This window comes from Diorhabda carinulata, chromosome 4 (genome assembly GCF_026250575.1).
Source record: "Diorhabda carinulata isolate Delta chromosome 4, icDioCari1.1, whole genome shotgun sequence".
In the NCBI taxonomy this organism is placed as follows: Eukaryota; Metazoa; Arthropoda; class Insecta; order Coleoptera; family Chrysomelidae; genus Diorhabda; species Diorhabda carinulata.
Window position 1 is genome coordinate 3,862,175 of NC_079463.1, and position 17,171 is coordinate 3,879,345.

Consider the following 17,171-nt stretch of genomic DNA (forward strand, 5'->3'; position numbering starts at 1 on the left):
TGCATCGCTTTTCCAAACGAAATTTGCATCACTGCAAGAGATGCAGAGACTAAAATACACAGTAAAGAATGAAAAAGAGGTTCACCATTCTCTAAACGATTTTCTTTGGGCGATTAATCAATTATTTACAGAGTTATATAATATTTATTACAGTAAAATTACAGTTATAAATGATATGTTAAGCGAAAGACCAATCTCAAACATTTTGCCTTAGAAGTTAGTAGCATTTCTCACACGGTACACATCACTGGGTTCTTACCAAACGTTGATATAGATATCTTCAGTAATTGTTGCAGCATCTGTTTCAATCCTGTTTCTCAATTCAGAAATACCAGCTTGTAACGGAGGCATTTAAAAAGGATCCTTAATGAAATCCCAAAGGTAGAAATCACATGGCGTCAGATCTGATGAACTTTGAAGGCTAAATAATGCAAACTCTGTCGTTAGGACCCACGCAACCAATCCAGGAAAGATTATGTGATTCATGTTTTTCCAATTGAGGAAAGACCCATTGCTGCAATATATCGAACAACAGTTACAGTTTCTTCACCAAAAAAGAAAGTTCCGTATGGCGCAAAAATGATTAATTTTAGGGAAGTCTCGTTGCACTTGTACTATCTCGTGAAGATTTCCTGAGCCTCAAATCCACAAATTATGAGAATTTTACTAATATGCAAGGTCCATTCGTGACGGATACTATCTAGAGCCTGAAACAACTGTAAAAGACAAGGACGTAATTGGAAGTATTTCCTTAAAATCATCCATCCATCCATAATCAAACAGAAATTCACTAATTTGCGACTAGCCTTCCGAGCTGATTTCTTTGGGCTACGAGTAAACTAACAGTCTTTTCACTAAAGCCTTTCACACACGGAGCTATCCAGACAGACAGACGTTAGTAAATAGTAGCGCCGCCTGTATGTTTTATCGAATAACATTGGTAGTGACACAACGAGGACTAGTTAGTGATTTGCGTCTCTAATTAGTTTCTAATGAATAGCTCCGTGTATAAAAGGCCTAACTCTTGGTCGTCTCGTGCAAAGACAGCCGTAATCTTCGAACTAATAATACCATATACCATCTCTTGAACGATTGGTTAGTTGATACGTCATCATAAAACAAATCCAGAAATACTACGAATTTTACATTATTTATTGAAACTAGTTTCCTTTCTTGGTGTTATAAAGGGAGATATTGAAACTGGTAAACGATTACGAAAACAATCTTTAGAACGGAATTGAAAATCGATTTCTTTGTCTTTAAAATCTTATAAATCGGTTCCGGTTAACTTATCCACTATCTACCAATATATTTGTTAATACGACTATTAGATATTATTTTATTTTTCTTCATGGTGTATTAAATACAAATTGACAATAATCTATTATAGTCCAAGCTGCATTACTTCTATTGAATGTAATAAGACAAAGCGTCATGAATTATTTAATTCAAAAGATGAAGGACAATTTTGATATCAGTTAATGTTACTACGTCAACAAGATGACAGAAAATAGAACAGAAGAGCTTGGAAAAGCAGTTAACAATGGACATAAATTGATAAATACTTTGAAAACATGGATATCGGACAATTTGTTATTAGTATTAACATTGGTAGGAGTATTATTGGGATTTATTATAGGTAAGTTACGATTACAAGATTTTCATACTTTATTTAATAAGTTCTTGGAGTAAAAATAGTATAAAAAAATTAAAAAACACACTTTTAAAGCACATCGAATTAAAAAGTTGAAAATAATTTATTAAATAAGCTTAAAACAATTATTTTAGAATTTTTTTTTAAACTTGATTCATTTTTTACTTTTTAGTTTATTAATTGTACCTACATCTCGTCGAAACTTGTATCGAGCCATAGCGGTGTAGTTGGTCAGGTTATCGAAGTGCTTAATTTTCAACACCAAGATTCGAATCCTTTTTCGAACGATTTTTTTATTAGATAAGTAACTTTCTCTTAGTTCGAAGGAAAGTTATAGACAAGCTCACAAACAAACAAACTCACATACAAGTGAATCTAATATAAGTGTGTTAATAAAAGAGAAAATTCCGGAACGGTTGGCATAGAAAATTTTCTATTAGAATATTATCGAATGAAGAGTGGGGCGTTTGAAGTTAAATTACTTGCGTGTAACTATGGTTGTCAAAATTTCATGCAGTAGGGTTTTGGTAATTTGTAAATTGTGGTTTTGATATTGTAAATTTTCTATGATTATTTAATAACCAAATGCGCCAAATCGAAATTTTTAATACGGACCATAAAATTTCAACTTTAGTTACAATGTACTCGTGATCGTGGTTCTCATGAAGATTAAACAACTCGTGATGGAAGATTATGCAGTTCGGGTTTGCAAATACAAATGAAAAACAATAATAAAATATATATTTACATTTTTACATATCGAAAAGTACTTTGGACAATATTTAATAGTTTAGTTAAATCATTGTCCAATAAAAAATATTGTACCCGGTCAATTTTAAAAACATCTGTATTATTTATAAATTTAGGTTAGGTAACTATGAATTCTAGGTTTTAATTTTTGGATTTTTGTAACTATATCTATTTTACGAGTTGTATTATGTACTCAGACTACCTTTTCGTTTATCTGTAATATCACCGTTCCGAGTTGGCGCATCTTTACGGATTAAAAATCGTCCCGAATTGTAGCGCACCCAAATGAACTTTGGGAATCGACATCTATGAGACACCCTCTATATTATTTGCTTGCTATATTTATCTTTATAGAAATTTCAGCTAGCGGTCTGTATAGAATATTGAATCTAAAACTTGCTTCTCAAATTATTGATTTTTCTCACAACTACCGTTTGGTTCGCAAGCTGTTTTTTGGTTTTTATTATACCATTCTTTGTTTCTGATTTGCTAAAGACATTTATAACTGTCGATAGTATTTTTTTTGCTTAAATTTGTTGTTGTCAGTTTCAAATGTTGGTGATTGGCACTTCAGAAAAACAAATATTTTACGTTAGTCGTTTGTACATGCAGAAAAAACTGCTCAGGTCTTTTCCCACAAGCGTTCCAATGCAGATAGATTTAAACTTAATGAACTATTACCAAGTTCTTAGTCAACTAATTCAATGAAATCGATTTATTTTAGGATTTTGTTTGAGGATTTTAGAATTATCCGATACAACCGTTATTTTAATTTCTTATCCAGGCGAGCTGTACATGCGAATCCTGAAATTAGTTATAATGCCATTGATAATATCCAGTTTAATATCGGGATGTTCAAGCGTTAATGCGAAATTGAATGGTAAAATAGCTTTAAGAACATTCACGTATTTTTTGTTAACGTCTACTTTTAACGCTTTGCTCGGTGTTATCTTGGCTGTCATAATACATCCCGGTCAACAAGGAATAAATAGTCAAATTATTAAAAATGTTTCGTTGAAACAGACTAATTTCGTATTGGACAGTGTTCTCGATATGGGAAGGTAAATTTTTATTTTTTCTATTATACATTTATATACATAGTGCGATCTATGAATTCTTAACTTGACAAAGTGAGAAGAATCACAAATTTACAAGAAAATTGTGATTATTTTTCAATATCTTCTACCTTTATTTTCATTCACGTCTGACAAAAGCTTCTATGCGACCGTTTTACCCGGCCTTCAGCTTTACGAACAAAAAATAGTCTGACGGTGCCAGATCAGAACTATATATTGGATGTTCAATCTCTGCGACGCCACATTCGTGTACAGTAGCCTTGGAAAGCGAAGCAGAAGTATTTTCGTGAAGGAAGCGCACACCTTGGTTGGATTAATCACGCTTTTTTGGGATAATTTTTTGATTCAGCAGCCACAGATCAAAATAACAGTCACAAAATATTGTACTGGTGCTTCTTGTGAACTTTTTCGTGGTCGTTCAACCTCTACTATAATAAAACGGATCGAAGCATCAAATTGAAACTTTGTGTAAAGCTTGTTCAGACTAACGCGTGCATAGAGATTTTCACGAACGCACCCTATTTACTATAAGATACCAAGAACTCATGGACCGCACTACGTATATTCACAGAACTCTTCACTGAAGTGGATATAGAATCAATTGATTATTTCTACAACAGATCGAGAATTGATGCGATTAAAATTATTTTATAGGAATATTGTAGCGGATAACATTTTTCAAGCCACGTTCCAACAAGTGAGTATTCCAATATCCAAATATATAGTACCTAAACTTTGCTGTTTGATTAATTTTGCCAAATTACCACTACGAAAACGCTCATAATCTAACTGGCAAAGACTTAGTTCCAATATATAGGTAAGCGTTCTTGTAATGGGATTGTGGGAAACACCAAAGTGTACTAACTTTAATATATTTCCGAGCTTTCGAATACATCTGTATTCGAATTGACGATTGATTGAAATATTAAGCTAAATATATTTATTTTTAAGGTATATACAGATTATACATGGAATTCTCCGGATAATGTACAAAGAGTACTAAAATATAGGTAAGTACAAAGAACTAGAATATTATGACAAAATTAACAAAACTTCATTTTCGATTCTAAACCATTTTTTTCTCAATACGTCAGTGAAATAGATTAAATTTGCCTCATAATATGATATAAAGTTATGCAAAAAATTCTAAAAAAGTACAACTTTCTTTTTTTGAAAAAAAAATCCAAAAACGCATTACCTAAATCAAAATAGAACAATCCGGACAGACATTTGGAATTTCGTTGTATTGTGATGAAAATGATGAAACGTGGTACACTAAATCGATACAATTGTCGGGTTCGGAAAAATTCCCACTGGATTTAAACAAAACCCACCTAACGTTCGCCAAACATTAATGTCTGGTAGGAATCGTCAGGGAACGAATTATTGGTAAATATTTCTTTCGCGAGAATTTAACAGCCGAATGATCTTTTAAACATCTTGAAATAGTCAGTACTTCCGGACCTAATTGCGGCATTTCCGAGTCCAAATAATAGGAAAAACTCGAATCACAGTATTTTTTTCCAACAAGATGGTGTACCACCACATTCTTGTCTAAATATTCGGAAGTTTGCGGAAAATCAATTTGAAGAAAGGTGGAATAGAAGACATGGATCAATAGATTGGTCACCTAGGTCACCTAATTTTATCCCCCTTGATTTTTTCTGTGTAGAAATTCAATTAGTTTGTTCTACGTTAACCGACCAAACAATTTAGAAGACTCATTGGAATTAATTATGACTCGTTTAAGTCCGGGCATGATCGAAAACACATCAGGTCTACTATTCTCTTGTTAGATAGTGAACTGGACACAGTTTGAGCAATTCCAATGAGAAACAATTTTGATTCAATAAACTTTTCATGATTTCAAGTACCAAACGTAGTGTGAGTTTGAAAGTGATTCGAGGTGTGAATACGTCACTTAAAAACAAGTGTGTGTGAATTTCGTGGACTGTGAAGATTTATTCTTTGTCAAAATTACTGACATTTATTTCAAAACGTTGGAAATACGTTCATTGAGGGTCATTAGAAACAAAACAACTGTAAAAATTCACGATGAGGTTTTGCTTGATAAGATGGAAGGGTAAGAGATCCAGGAAGTCACAGGTATCTTGTAGTTACCTCACAATTAATAAAAAATGCAGAAGTGTAACTGTAGACAAAACATGGATTTACTACAGCACACCAGAGAACAGACTATACACAAATAAGTTGGTTTCTTATATGAATCTGTATTATTTCTGTGGAAGCTGTATTTAGGATAGATATCTTCCAGTGCATTTTTAATTATGTATTGAATTATCTGACTGGCTACCTGAAGTAATTTGATAGATTATGCACTAAAAGTTGTAGTTCTTTGTAAAGTTATATCTTTGCTTTCTCAATTTTGAAGTATTAGACCTAAATCATTAGAGTGCTCAAAAACCTCAATATTTTGCAAAGATTTTGAATTATTTATGTCGTACAAGAATCCAAAATTGTAATGCCTTGTATCACGGCGTTAACAAATCTAATAAAAAAATTATGAATTCATATGGTAAAGCTTCAATAATTGAACATTTTCTTTTTGTGAAGCCTTTTCAGCTATGTTTTAAGGATTCTTAGGCTTTTGCGGTACATTTATTAAAGCCTGTTTCCCGAAATTTGCGAATGCAGTCACAAAAATATATATTATAATCAAATTGCCATTACGTTATCAATAATAATTCATTTCCAGATCAGGAATTAACAATCTTGGTATCGTCTTCTTCTGTACCACATTCGGAATCATACTAGGAACCATTGGATCCAAAGGGCAGATAATAAAAGATTTTTTTTCGACAATATTCGAAGTTATCATGAAAATGGTTAGAGGGATATTATGGATAACACCCGTTGGACTTTGTAGCATCATTGCGGGAAAAATCATATCAGTTCCGAATATACAATTAGTCGTTTCTCAATTGGGATGGTTGATATTCACTGTAATACTGGGCGTTTCAATTTATCAATTCATACTTATACAACTTATCTATCTCGTTATTATAAGAAAAAATCCTTTCAAATTCTATATAAGTATATTACAAGGTGAGTTTTAGATATAGTTTCAAATGAATTTCACTGCAATTATATGAATTTGGATAGGAAGTTGTCAAAAATTAATACTTGACCAATAATTCGAATGACTATCGATTTGGATCAGAAGCGATTATGATTCGGAAACAAAGTATTCACAATGAAAACATTGTGAATGTAAAAAAAGCGGATCAAAATCGAGGCAGAGTGAAGATAATGGTGACTGTCGTTTTACATCATGATGGAGTTTCACGCAACAAACTCTATTAAAAGAAAACTTTCGAACCAAAAACCTAGACACGAAGACGGTTCTTTGTTTTGAATAGTAACCAAATATTCCTTTGTTGCATTTTGAGTTTTTATATTTTCGTTTAAGGAACTCTCACCGCTTTCTCCGCAGCTTCCACAGCAGCCGCATTGCCAATTAATATGGATATTCTAGATAACGTCGTAAGAATCGATCCGAAAATTACAAGATTTGTATTACCAGTGGGATGTAATACTAATTTAGATGGTACGGCTATGTTTTTAGCCATTTCCACGATATTTTTAGCTCAGATGTCGGATTTTCCTTTGGCTACAGGAACTCTTATAACGATATGGTAATCAAATATTTATTTTATAGAATATCCCACTCAGATTATTTCTCATTCGATTTATTTTTATAGGTTTACATCGGCAATAATGTCTTTTGCGGTTACTAGCGTGCCTAGTTCAGCTTTAGTAATTTTATTCATGGTATTGTCTTCTGTTGGTATTCCAGATCATCACACCCCTCTTCTCTTCGCCGTAGATTGGCTGTTGTGAGTAATCTATTTTTTTATGTAAAAAGCAAGCACAAGAGGGTGAATTCTATTACTTATAAACAGATCCGAGTGTAATAGTAAGCTGTCCAAGTTAGTGGTCAACTCTGGATCACATATTAGTGAAATTGCTCTGTTTTGTACTGATTCGAGCTTGCTCGGGGTATGCTTAGGAGCCGAGCTCCAAATATGCGACGAATTTAGACTTCGTAACAGTTAAAGAGATCATGTCAGAACATGTTGCTCCCAACCTCAACAGTGAAATAACGAATTTGCGATGAAGGTGATATTTCATATCCAAACTGAATTAAATCCTGAGCTGCAGCTCCAGCATTCTTTGTAAAAACAGTAGCCTTTGTCTCTGCTGCATTAAACTAAATCAGATTGCTTCTACCCCACTCTAGAATGTTTTCAAGATTGGTATTGATGGTAGTGATCTGTTACTGTCTACGGAATTGGGTGTTGACGAGTTGATTGGAATGGTTGATATGAACGACGACACCAGTGTGCTATCGTCGGCAAAGCTATAGATTGGATTAGAAGTTTTCCATGGGGAACACCAGCGTTGACCTCAAATCTTTCCGAGGGGTGTGTGTTAGAAAGCTTGCAAACCAGACAAGGGAGGGTGATAAACTGTTTGGTGTATCACACCGTGTTAAAAGCCTTAGATATGTCCAGTGCGATTGCTTGGAATTCCCCATATTTTGTTATAGCTTTATACCCGGTTGGTACCTATATATTTACGAATTGATGGTCACTAATGATGCTAGCAGACTCAAGATATTTCAAGTTTTGCTTGTTAATGATTTTCTTAGAATTGGCTGGGACAAAATCAATCGGAGGGTAGTTGTTAGGAACTGTATTTTTTTCTTTTTCTGGAAAGAGACCTCTTCTATATGATAGGGAAAAGTGCATAGCGGACTTGTTAGTCCTGTAGCGGATTTCTTCAATACGATTGGTGTTATTCCATCGGAGCCAGTGACTTTATTAATGTATAAGCCTTTTGTCACATCGTTATGTCAAAATTCTATTTCTGGTAACGATGAACCAGCTCCAGGTATGCTGGGTGGTAGTTTTTCCTGCGAAACTATAGTTGAATATGAAGCAGCAACAAGTTCGATGTCTCTTTTGCGGTCACTGCGTTTGACCCATCTTCTCCAATCAATAGTGAAATTTTTGACATACAAAAGCCTTTGTTGACCGCTTCTGTTACAGACCAGAAAGATCCTTGATCCATTTGGGCAATTGAGAAGTTTTTTTCGCTGTCATTATATCTTTTCAAGTATCTATGGTCTACTTGTAAGTATTTTTGATAGTTGTCTGCAAAGAGTAAGGAAAATAGGATTCCATAGCTGCAGAAATCTCGTAAATACAAGATTACTGACCAAATTTTAGTTTTTGAATTGCCACGTTTCGTATGAGAAGAGTTGATTAAGATAATCAAAGATAAGATATGTTTTTTCAAAATCTTACATGATATTGTACCTGGATAATTAAAAGTGAATAATGTTTTATAGAGACCGATTCCGGACAACAAACAATATGTTGGGCGACTGCTATACTGCTGCCATTGTGGCAAAGTTATCCCATGAGGAACTGCAAATGTACAACAATCAAATTGAGGAAGTGAGTAAATTATCGAACAATTGACGTTGGAGTAACTATCAAATTAATTTTAGGATAACACGACGTTCGACGATAATAGAATAATGAGGAATAAAATTTTTATAGATAACGAACACAATGTATGAATTTATTTTATTTAATAAATGTCTTTTAGTGAAATGAATTAAGTATAAACACATTTACAACTTCTCCGAATGTTTCGCAGAAAAAACAAACTTTTTATTTGAAAAATATGTAGTTACTATTATTTCATTCAAAGAAACAATTTTGAAAAGAGCTCGAGCTGTATTCGATGGCGTAGAAGAAGTTGTTGTAGCACGTACTGATTTTGAGTACTATTCAGCAGTTATTGCCGAGGCTAAATATCCTCACAATTAAAAATTGAATCAATATCAACAAACAGCTAGGACTTCTAATGGTAAACCCAAGATAACCATGAGAATTCAATTCTATGGCAATTTTTTTGAAGAAAAAATTTTTCTCGTATACGTGTTTCCAGAAATTACTAAAAACATGAAAATTACTACGATGATGTGCCCTGAAGCACCTGGCCTGACAGCAGAGTTTAAACGAGGCCGTACGACCTACGAAGACCGGCATCGCAATAGTCGACCAAATGAAGTAACGACTCCAAAAATGTTGAACAGAATTCACTGGATGATCATTTAAAAGTGCGTATTTCAAAAAGTGAGGTACATCGCTGATTAACTGAAAATTTGGACACGAGAAAGCTGTGCTCAAGATGGGTGTGGCGTTGCTAACAATGGAACAGAAACAGCGTCGGGAAGATGTTCCCATATTTTACAGAAATAAATCTGAATTTTTGCGCCGTTTCATAACCATGGATGAAACGTGGGCTCATTGCTCCAAATTTGAAAAACAAAAAGGACAATCACAACAACGGACTGGAGAGAGAGAACCGGCTCCAAAGAAGGCAAAGACCGTTACGTCTGTAGGCAAGTTCATGGCGTCTTTTTTTGGAATGCACGAGGGATAATTCTCATTGACTATTTTGAAAAAGAAAAAGCAAACAACGGCGAGTATTATGCGAACTTATTGTAACGTTTGAGCGAAGAAATCAAGCAAAATCGGCCGCATATGGCTGAGAAGAAAGTGTTTTTCGTGAAGACAACGCACCAGCTCACACATCCGTTATTGCAACGGCCAAAATTCATCCTATTCGCCTGATTTAGCCCCCTCGGATTATTTTCTGTTCCCAGACTTGAACAAATAGCTCGATGGTCAAAAATTTTTCAACAATGAAAAGCAATTAATGGCTATGTTGAGGAGCTTGACGATTCTTATAATAAAAATGGTATCGAGATAAAATGCAACAATTTGAATTTTTAAATCGTTGGATTCGAAAATCTTACGTGGCATTATAAACCATTAAAACTTGATACAAATTAAACGAATCAAAAGATCGAATGGAAAGTATATTACGATAGTAGAGATTTAAAACGAGAAACGACTCATCCGGACAGGACTTTTAGTTATATAACATGTTGTGATCGATTCCCGGCATTCCGTTCTCGTGTCCGCATTATGTTTGAGTACGCCATATTTTTTCGCATATATTCGACACGTAAATGCACTTAGGGAGTTGCGGAGGCGGAGAGGAGGACGAGGACGGCAGCAAGGGGTCGATTACTATTCTAACACCCGAATGGAATGCACTTATGTGCACAAATTATATGGGCTTTCCTCTCTCGTAACACATCTCCGTTGTTACACATCTGCATCGGTCTCCGCACATTCTAAATGTCCGAAGGCAATTCTTTCATACATTCTCTATGAAACAAAAAGGAATACTTTGAAGGGGGCGGGTTGACCACAATTTAAATAGAAATTTTGCCCAAATTCTACGTTATTAAATTCTTTATATCCGATAATAATTTGAATTAAGATCAATTCGGGTGAAAGATTCGTTATACTGCTCAATCCAACGCTTCGACGAAGTTATAGACTATTTTTATGAATGATAGAGTAATAAAATGATGAAGCATACGTAAGCCATGGGCGTATCACTTCTTTTAAGAGACAGATGAATTATTATTATATTATTTATGAATATTTTTTGAATTGATTTTCGAATAAAATAACATTTGTTTAAATATAATGAATAAACCAGGTGAATAACCAACTAATTAACCTGCTTATAGATTCTAAATAGTACAAATGTTTTATGTTTTAGAGAGAGAGAGAGAGAGAGAGAGAGAGAGATTTGTTGGATGTATTCGATTGGAATGAGGAAAATTTTTATAGAGAGAAAGGTTAATTGGAATAGGTCCTCATACCTCCTCTTCAGGGCTGGGATTGTGGTGATAAGTTTGGAATTGTGCTGCTCCAGGCCGGAAAAAAGAGAAAAAAACGGGCGGAGTAGAAAAAAGGCCTATATTTTGTGTTTTTGTTTTGTTTTTTGTCTATTTTTAATAAAAAAGTGGGTAATTGGGGGTGGGCGATTACAGCTGCTGCTGCATTATTTCCTATCGTCGGCCATTTGGCTGATGAATCGGTTCACCAGGTTATAGGGAAACCTGCAACACCGACCAATATTCCCATAGTAGATACCTCACTAACCATCTACAATAAACACGAATCTCCTAGCGTTCTTGTATAGTAAGCATTCTTGGAAATTCTGCATAAAAATCCTTCGACCTAGTTCTCTATACGGATGCCTCCAAAGCTGAATCCGGTGCGGGTTGCGCAGTCTCTACAAACCACGAACTCATAAGTTCTTTTCGCTTACCCTCGACGTGTAGTGTTTACACTGGTGAACTATACAGTATCCTTCAAACTTTCAAATATATTTCTCCTCCCCATAAACACATCGCCATATGTACTGACTCTCTTTCATCCATACAGTCAATCACAACCATATTTACCGACCATCCAATAGTCCAAAACATTCATGACATCTACCAAACTCTCATTGCTCTTGATATAACAGTTTCTCTCATCTGGCTTCCATCGCACACTGGAATGTGCCGATCGCCATGCCAAATAAGCCACAAAGAATTATTCTGAAATTCAGAAAGTCGTCTTGTCTGCCGAACTTGTCAAGTTCCTGTGACTGTTAAGCACATCCTCACCGACTGCAGTTTGATATGAAAACCAACCTCAAGGAGACACTTAACTGCCCAACGGAAATGAGGAAAATCGTGGAGTTTCTTAAAGCTACCAAGCTGTATGAGAAAATATAATTTAATTTATGCATTGTAATAGATTTTGTGGGAGTACTCTATTTAACTTCTGATTGTTTTTGTGTGCCAATAACCAGCGCTGTCGAGGCACGTTAAACTGAAATAAAAAAAACGTTTGCATGCGAGTTATATCACTGCATTAAGAGAAAAAAATCTATTAAAAATCACCAAACAATCATATGTCTGTAACGCATAGATTAATCGCAAATTAACAATAAGGTTTAGCCAATCAAAGCTTGTGGAACGTTTAAGTCGAGCGGTCGGGAGAGCCATAAAAGTATTTAGCTGCTGCCGCATTTTTGAATTTACTTTTGTTTCTACAACATACTTGAAGGTTTTCCGCCGCATATTATTATCATTATTCATTTATTCATTAACTTATAGGTTATAAATGATTATGTTATTTAGAAAGTTAATGTTTATTCTTTCATCTTTATAATGAACATACATAATTTTTATACTCTGCTACCGTATATTTAATTTCAATATACAACTACTTTTTTAACTATAACCAGAAAATTGAAGCGATTGGTTTTAAATGCAAATATGTAGTTTTGTTTTATTTTGTGTGAATAATTTGGAGCAGGTAACGTGTGTCGAATAAAAATTGCGATTCATTTTCGACGATCCAACATTGAAATCGAGACACTTCATAAATTTATTTAACGGCACCCAACTGGTAACGTTTAATATACATTATTTATAGTACTTTACACTCCCTTTTCTTAATTTAACTATTGTCGTTCAATGAGGAAAGTACAAAATTAGATATTAAAGTGAATTCAAACTCTTCAATTATCCGTTTTATCTCCCTTCTTCTACTCTATTTACAATTCTTCTCCATTAGTTTGTGTCCTCTGTTCTCAGTTATTCCCACTTTTATTAGTTTTGATGTTACACTTTCTACCCATTTCATTAACGGTTGGCATCTTCTTCTCTTGATTCTCTCGCACTCCATTTGAGTTCTCGTGGTAATACTTCTAGCTTTAATTCTGTATACATGCCTCAACCAATGACTCTTCTGTTTACTTGTGGAATATTAGCCTCATTATATACTTCCTTCAACTCAACTCAACTTTCTTTCCCACACTTCTAGGTTAGTATATTCGTTTGAATTGTTTTGTAGAATCGATTTTTTCTGCTTTGGATATTCTCCCTTTCACAATATTATTTATCGTTCTACAATCCTCTGCTATTCGAGATCTTTTACCTCATTGTTATCAGTCAAAGATTTAAACTTATCAGAATTATATTTCTTGTTTTCCTTTGTACGAAGGTTTCTACTAAGTTTTGAGATATGGCAACGTTGATGTTAACATGAACAATAGCAGTGTAATGATTAACCTCGCTTCGAGCATCTCGAGCGTTTCGCTGGTTTTCCGAATTCAATCGCGCTCGCACTTCGCTACACGATGAATTTCGTAAAGGTCATCCAAAATCGGCTGTTGTGCCAGAAAACATCGATGCTTTGCGTAAAATCGCACTTCGAAGCAAATATCGTCGCTTGTTTTTTCGGAATAACTGGACCCGTCGCCACCGTTCCATTGGATGAACTTAGAACGGTCAATTCTGAATAGTACACCAGAATTTGTTTGCCAGAAGTGTTCGAAACAATCAGGTAGATCAATCGCAGAAGATGAATCTCACATATCGGTTCAAACAAAAACGTTTTCGAACAGTCAAAACATCGAGTTGATGGGTTATATAATAATAATAATTTCTTCTTATTCAAAAAAAATTACGAGATCAACTTGTTTCTACACCCGAAGAAGCGGTTGATACTTCACATGGTTTGGAAGTGTTTGGACAATTGGTCAAACGCATACAAAAGTGTATTCATCTTAATGGAGAGTATTTTGAAAAACAATGAAGACATATCCAATTATAAAAATTTGTTTTTATTTGTCCAACTCAAAAGTTAAGTAGCGACCCTCGGAAAGTAAAATAGATAAGAGATCACCCTGCTTTAGCCCTCTTCCATACTCAGTAATATCCCGAAATAAATTCTGAAAGAGTTTAATAACAAAGATTAATTTCTACTCTTCTTATCTGTACTATAAAACTACTCTGGCCGAGAGGAGATGTTATCAAAATTCATTTAGAAACTTTAGTTGTCAAAACCGAGAAAAAAATTTTAAAAAAGTTCGTTGTAATATGAGAAAATGAGAACAAAGAAAACCTACTGGTGAATCCGTTTACGACCGTGAAGGGAAGTCGAATGGACCACCTAACAGAAACTAGCGTTTTGTGTACCCGACCAATTATTTCCAACATGAGGTGTTATTGAAGCCGCGCATCGTATTTCACTCGTAATGAGGCAACACCAAATACCAGTAGCCTGACGAGAATGAATGGCATTATTGCCCGTCGTCCGACTCTGACATCTTTTTGATTGTTCGATTATTTTAGTTATTTCTCAGTGTCTCAGTGACGGAGACACTGAGACAAATAAAAAATCAATTATTTCGAAAAAAAGTTTTATTGAAAATCATTAAAAGAATAAAAGAAGTGAAGATTCTATATATTAGCTGATCTGAAAATTTGTCATCATAGATGACGCAACAAGTATTAAACTCATATGATTTTCAGCTAGCCTTAACCTTTAAAAGACAGGCAAAATTGAATGAAATTGGCTTAGAATTGCTTCCGCATCCACCGTATTCTCCAGATTTAGCTGTGATTTTTTTCCTGTTCTCAAGGGGATGGTCTCAGAACAAAAATGTTGAGGTTATCGACGCAACTCAAATCTAGGGGCTCTCTCGATGATTCTTGGTGAGCGAATGCGGCAGGATTGCTAGACATCCTCTCGATTTAATCTATATTCACGTTCTCACGTCCTTTGACTCGCGTCGAGGGACAGAGAATCGAGGCGAATCACACTCTCGCAATCGCGTTCCCTCGTGGAGAGTTGGTTTGGGTTTTTGGTAAGTCCACCTATGACTCATCAGGACTCAGTATTTTTCATCAATTGGGTTAATGAAGAGCTTTCCTCAACTAAAATTCTTCTTCTCCCACTTATTTTAGGGCTTGCCCTGTTTCTCTAGTTTTATCTCGATCTTGGGATGTCGATGTCCATGATTTGACCCATTTCCTTGGAGGTTAGGTTGCTGTTCTTCTGATAGTTGGCTTCTCCTTGAATGTTTGTTTCGCCAACTAAGATCAGATGGAGAATTTTCTAGAAATAAGTGTAAATTCTCTATATTATTGTTGCAGATCTATACAAACTTTAAGGAAAAAGAAAAATGATTGAATTGTGTGTATTTACTTCAGAATTATCTTTTTTTGAGTAAATTCTCAAGCATCTATTGGAAAACATTCTATATTCGCTTTTATTATAATGACGGCAACTAATTAAATTCCTCATGTTCTTCTTCCTTATTCCAATAAAAAATATGAATCCAAAACCAATTTAGAGTCGGTATTATAAAATTCGGCCGAGATTTAATTGTTTGTTGAAGCCAAATTTACGTATTATAATCAGCCAGAGGTCGAACGAGTGATTGACTGTCCATTGGTTCAAAGTTTGAAGTGTCAACCGAGAGTTGAAAGGTACTTTCTAACCTTAATTCTTCTCCCGAAATTTTACGAAACAGACTACTTTGGAAATATAATACTGATGATTCATCTGATACTCTTTTCCTCACTCTTACTACTCTCTTATTCTTTTTCCTTTGCAATTCATCTTCTCGAATTTATGTAATATTGGAACTGCACGTGGAAACTTCAAACAAAACTATACTTTGACTGATACACTGTCAGTTCACTCGAATTTGATTGGTTAAAATTGAAGTCTCAGTGCAGCCAACGCAAATTTTTTAGCACAAAATTCCGGTTGGCTGCCGGATGGTTGCAAATGCGTTATACTGACACTTTAATGAAAAGTAAAGAGCAGCTAAAATTTCTGTAGTACAAGTAGTGTAGTAGTGTATGAATAAATTAATACCTACAAATTCTATATATGAGTATTTCAACACATCGGTCATTGCGTTCGTATGACACGAAAAAAAAATTAGTACGCACAAAAGAAACCTTGAAATATTAAAGGTTACAAGGTTTTCCAAGTTTAAATTCTAATTGAACAAGCATGTAAATGATTTGTTTATACAATAAAACATTTTCATTACATCGCAGATAACATTCATCGGTTTGGCTTTCGAATTAATCATACCAACTTCTTTTATTTAGATAATTCAATTATTAGTGGTTTATTTCTATTGAAAAAAATCATTGTGTATAGCTTTTAAGTGTTAAAACAACACGCGATGGTACTCAAGCAAAGTGTTAGTTGTCACACTGATGTGATTTACTGGTGTTCTATAGGCTAGTGCTTGAGTCTTATAGAATCTGGTGAGAGATGGCTGCAAGATTCAGCTCGTTTAGGTACCCAACAAAGACGGAGTGAACTCACTCGCTAGATTGGGATATGCGAACCCACCGATGGATCCAGAACCTATCCTGAAAGCGTTGCTATCGCGCCTCTCAACGGTCTACTCGCAAGGCGGGCTCGACAGACATGGATAGAGACACCTGGCATGAGACAAGCGAAGGACAATATACATCATGGATGATCTGGAGTGCAGCGCTGTTTAAACACCTGGGCAAACCTCCAAACTTGCCTAATGACATCAAAGGGTTCAAGTCAAAGCGCCTGATCGGTTTCTCAAAGGACATCGGCCTTTGTTAACGTCAAGTGGGGCACGACGGGCCTATCTGAAGGCCTATGTGCTCAACGTCTCCCTGGCCGCCTTCAACTATGAACTATATAAACGTTATACAACTGTTGTGCAGGTGGGCGATGAGTACTGAGAATACTTCAACCGAAATATGGCTGATGAAAACATTTGTTTTGATCCTGGGAGAGTCTCGAATTGTTACAACACCCACAATATTCTCAAAATATGGCGCACATCGTTTACTAAATGTTTTTGGAATTGAAAAAATACTTCCACGAAATAAATATGAATCAAACGAGAAAATCGTCGTTGAAACAAACATATTTCAAGTT

General features: G+C 34.9%; 1 protein-coding gene across 1 annotated transcript; it reads left to right on the forward strand.

Annotated features, from left to right (window-relative positions):
- The first annotated feature begins 1,383 nt into the window (after positions 1–1,383).
- Positions 1,384–9,126, forward strand: LOC130892534 (excitatory amino acid transporter 2-like). Its single transcript, XM_057797989.1, has 9 exons — positions 1,384–1,639; positions 3,129–3,465; positions 4,135–4,177; positions 4,432–4,490; positions 6,197–6,546; positions 6,911–7,136; positions 7,203–7,337; positions 8,855–8,963; positions 9,017–9,126. The coding sequence occupies exons 1-9, from the start codon at positions 1,501–1,503 to the stop codon at positions 9,086–9,088; spliced, it is 1,470 nt and encodes a 489-aa protein (XP_057653972.1). The 5' UTR covers positions 1,384–1,500; the 3' UTR covers positions 9,089–9,126.
- The last annotated feature ends 8,045 nt before the right edge of the window (positions 9,127–17,171 follow it).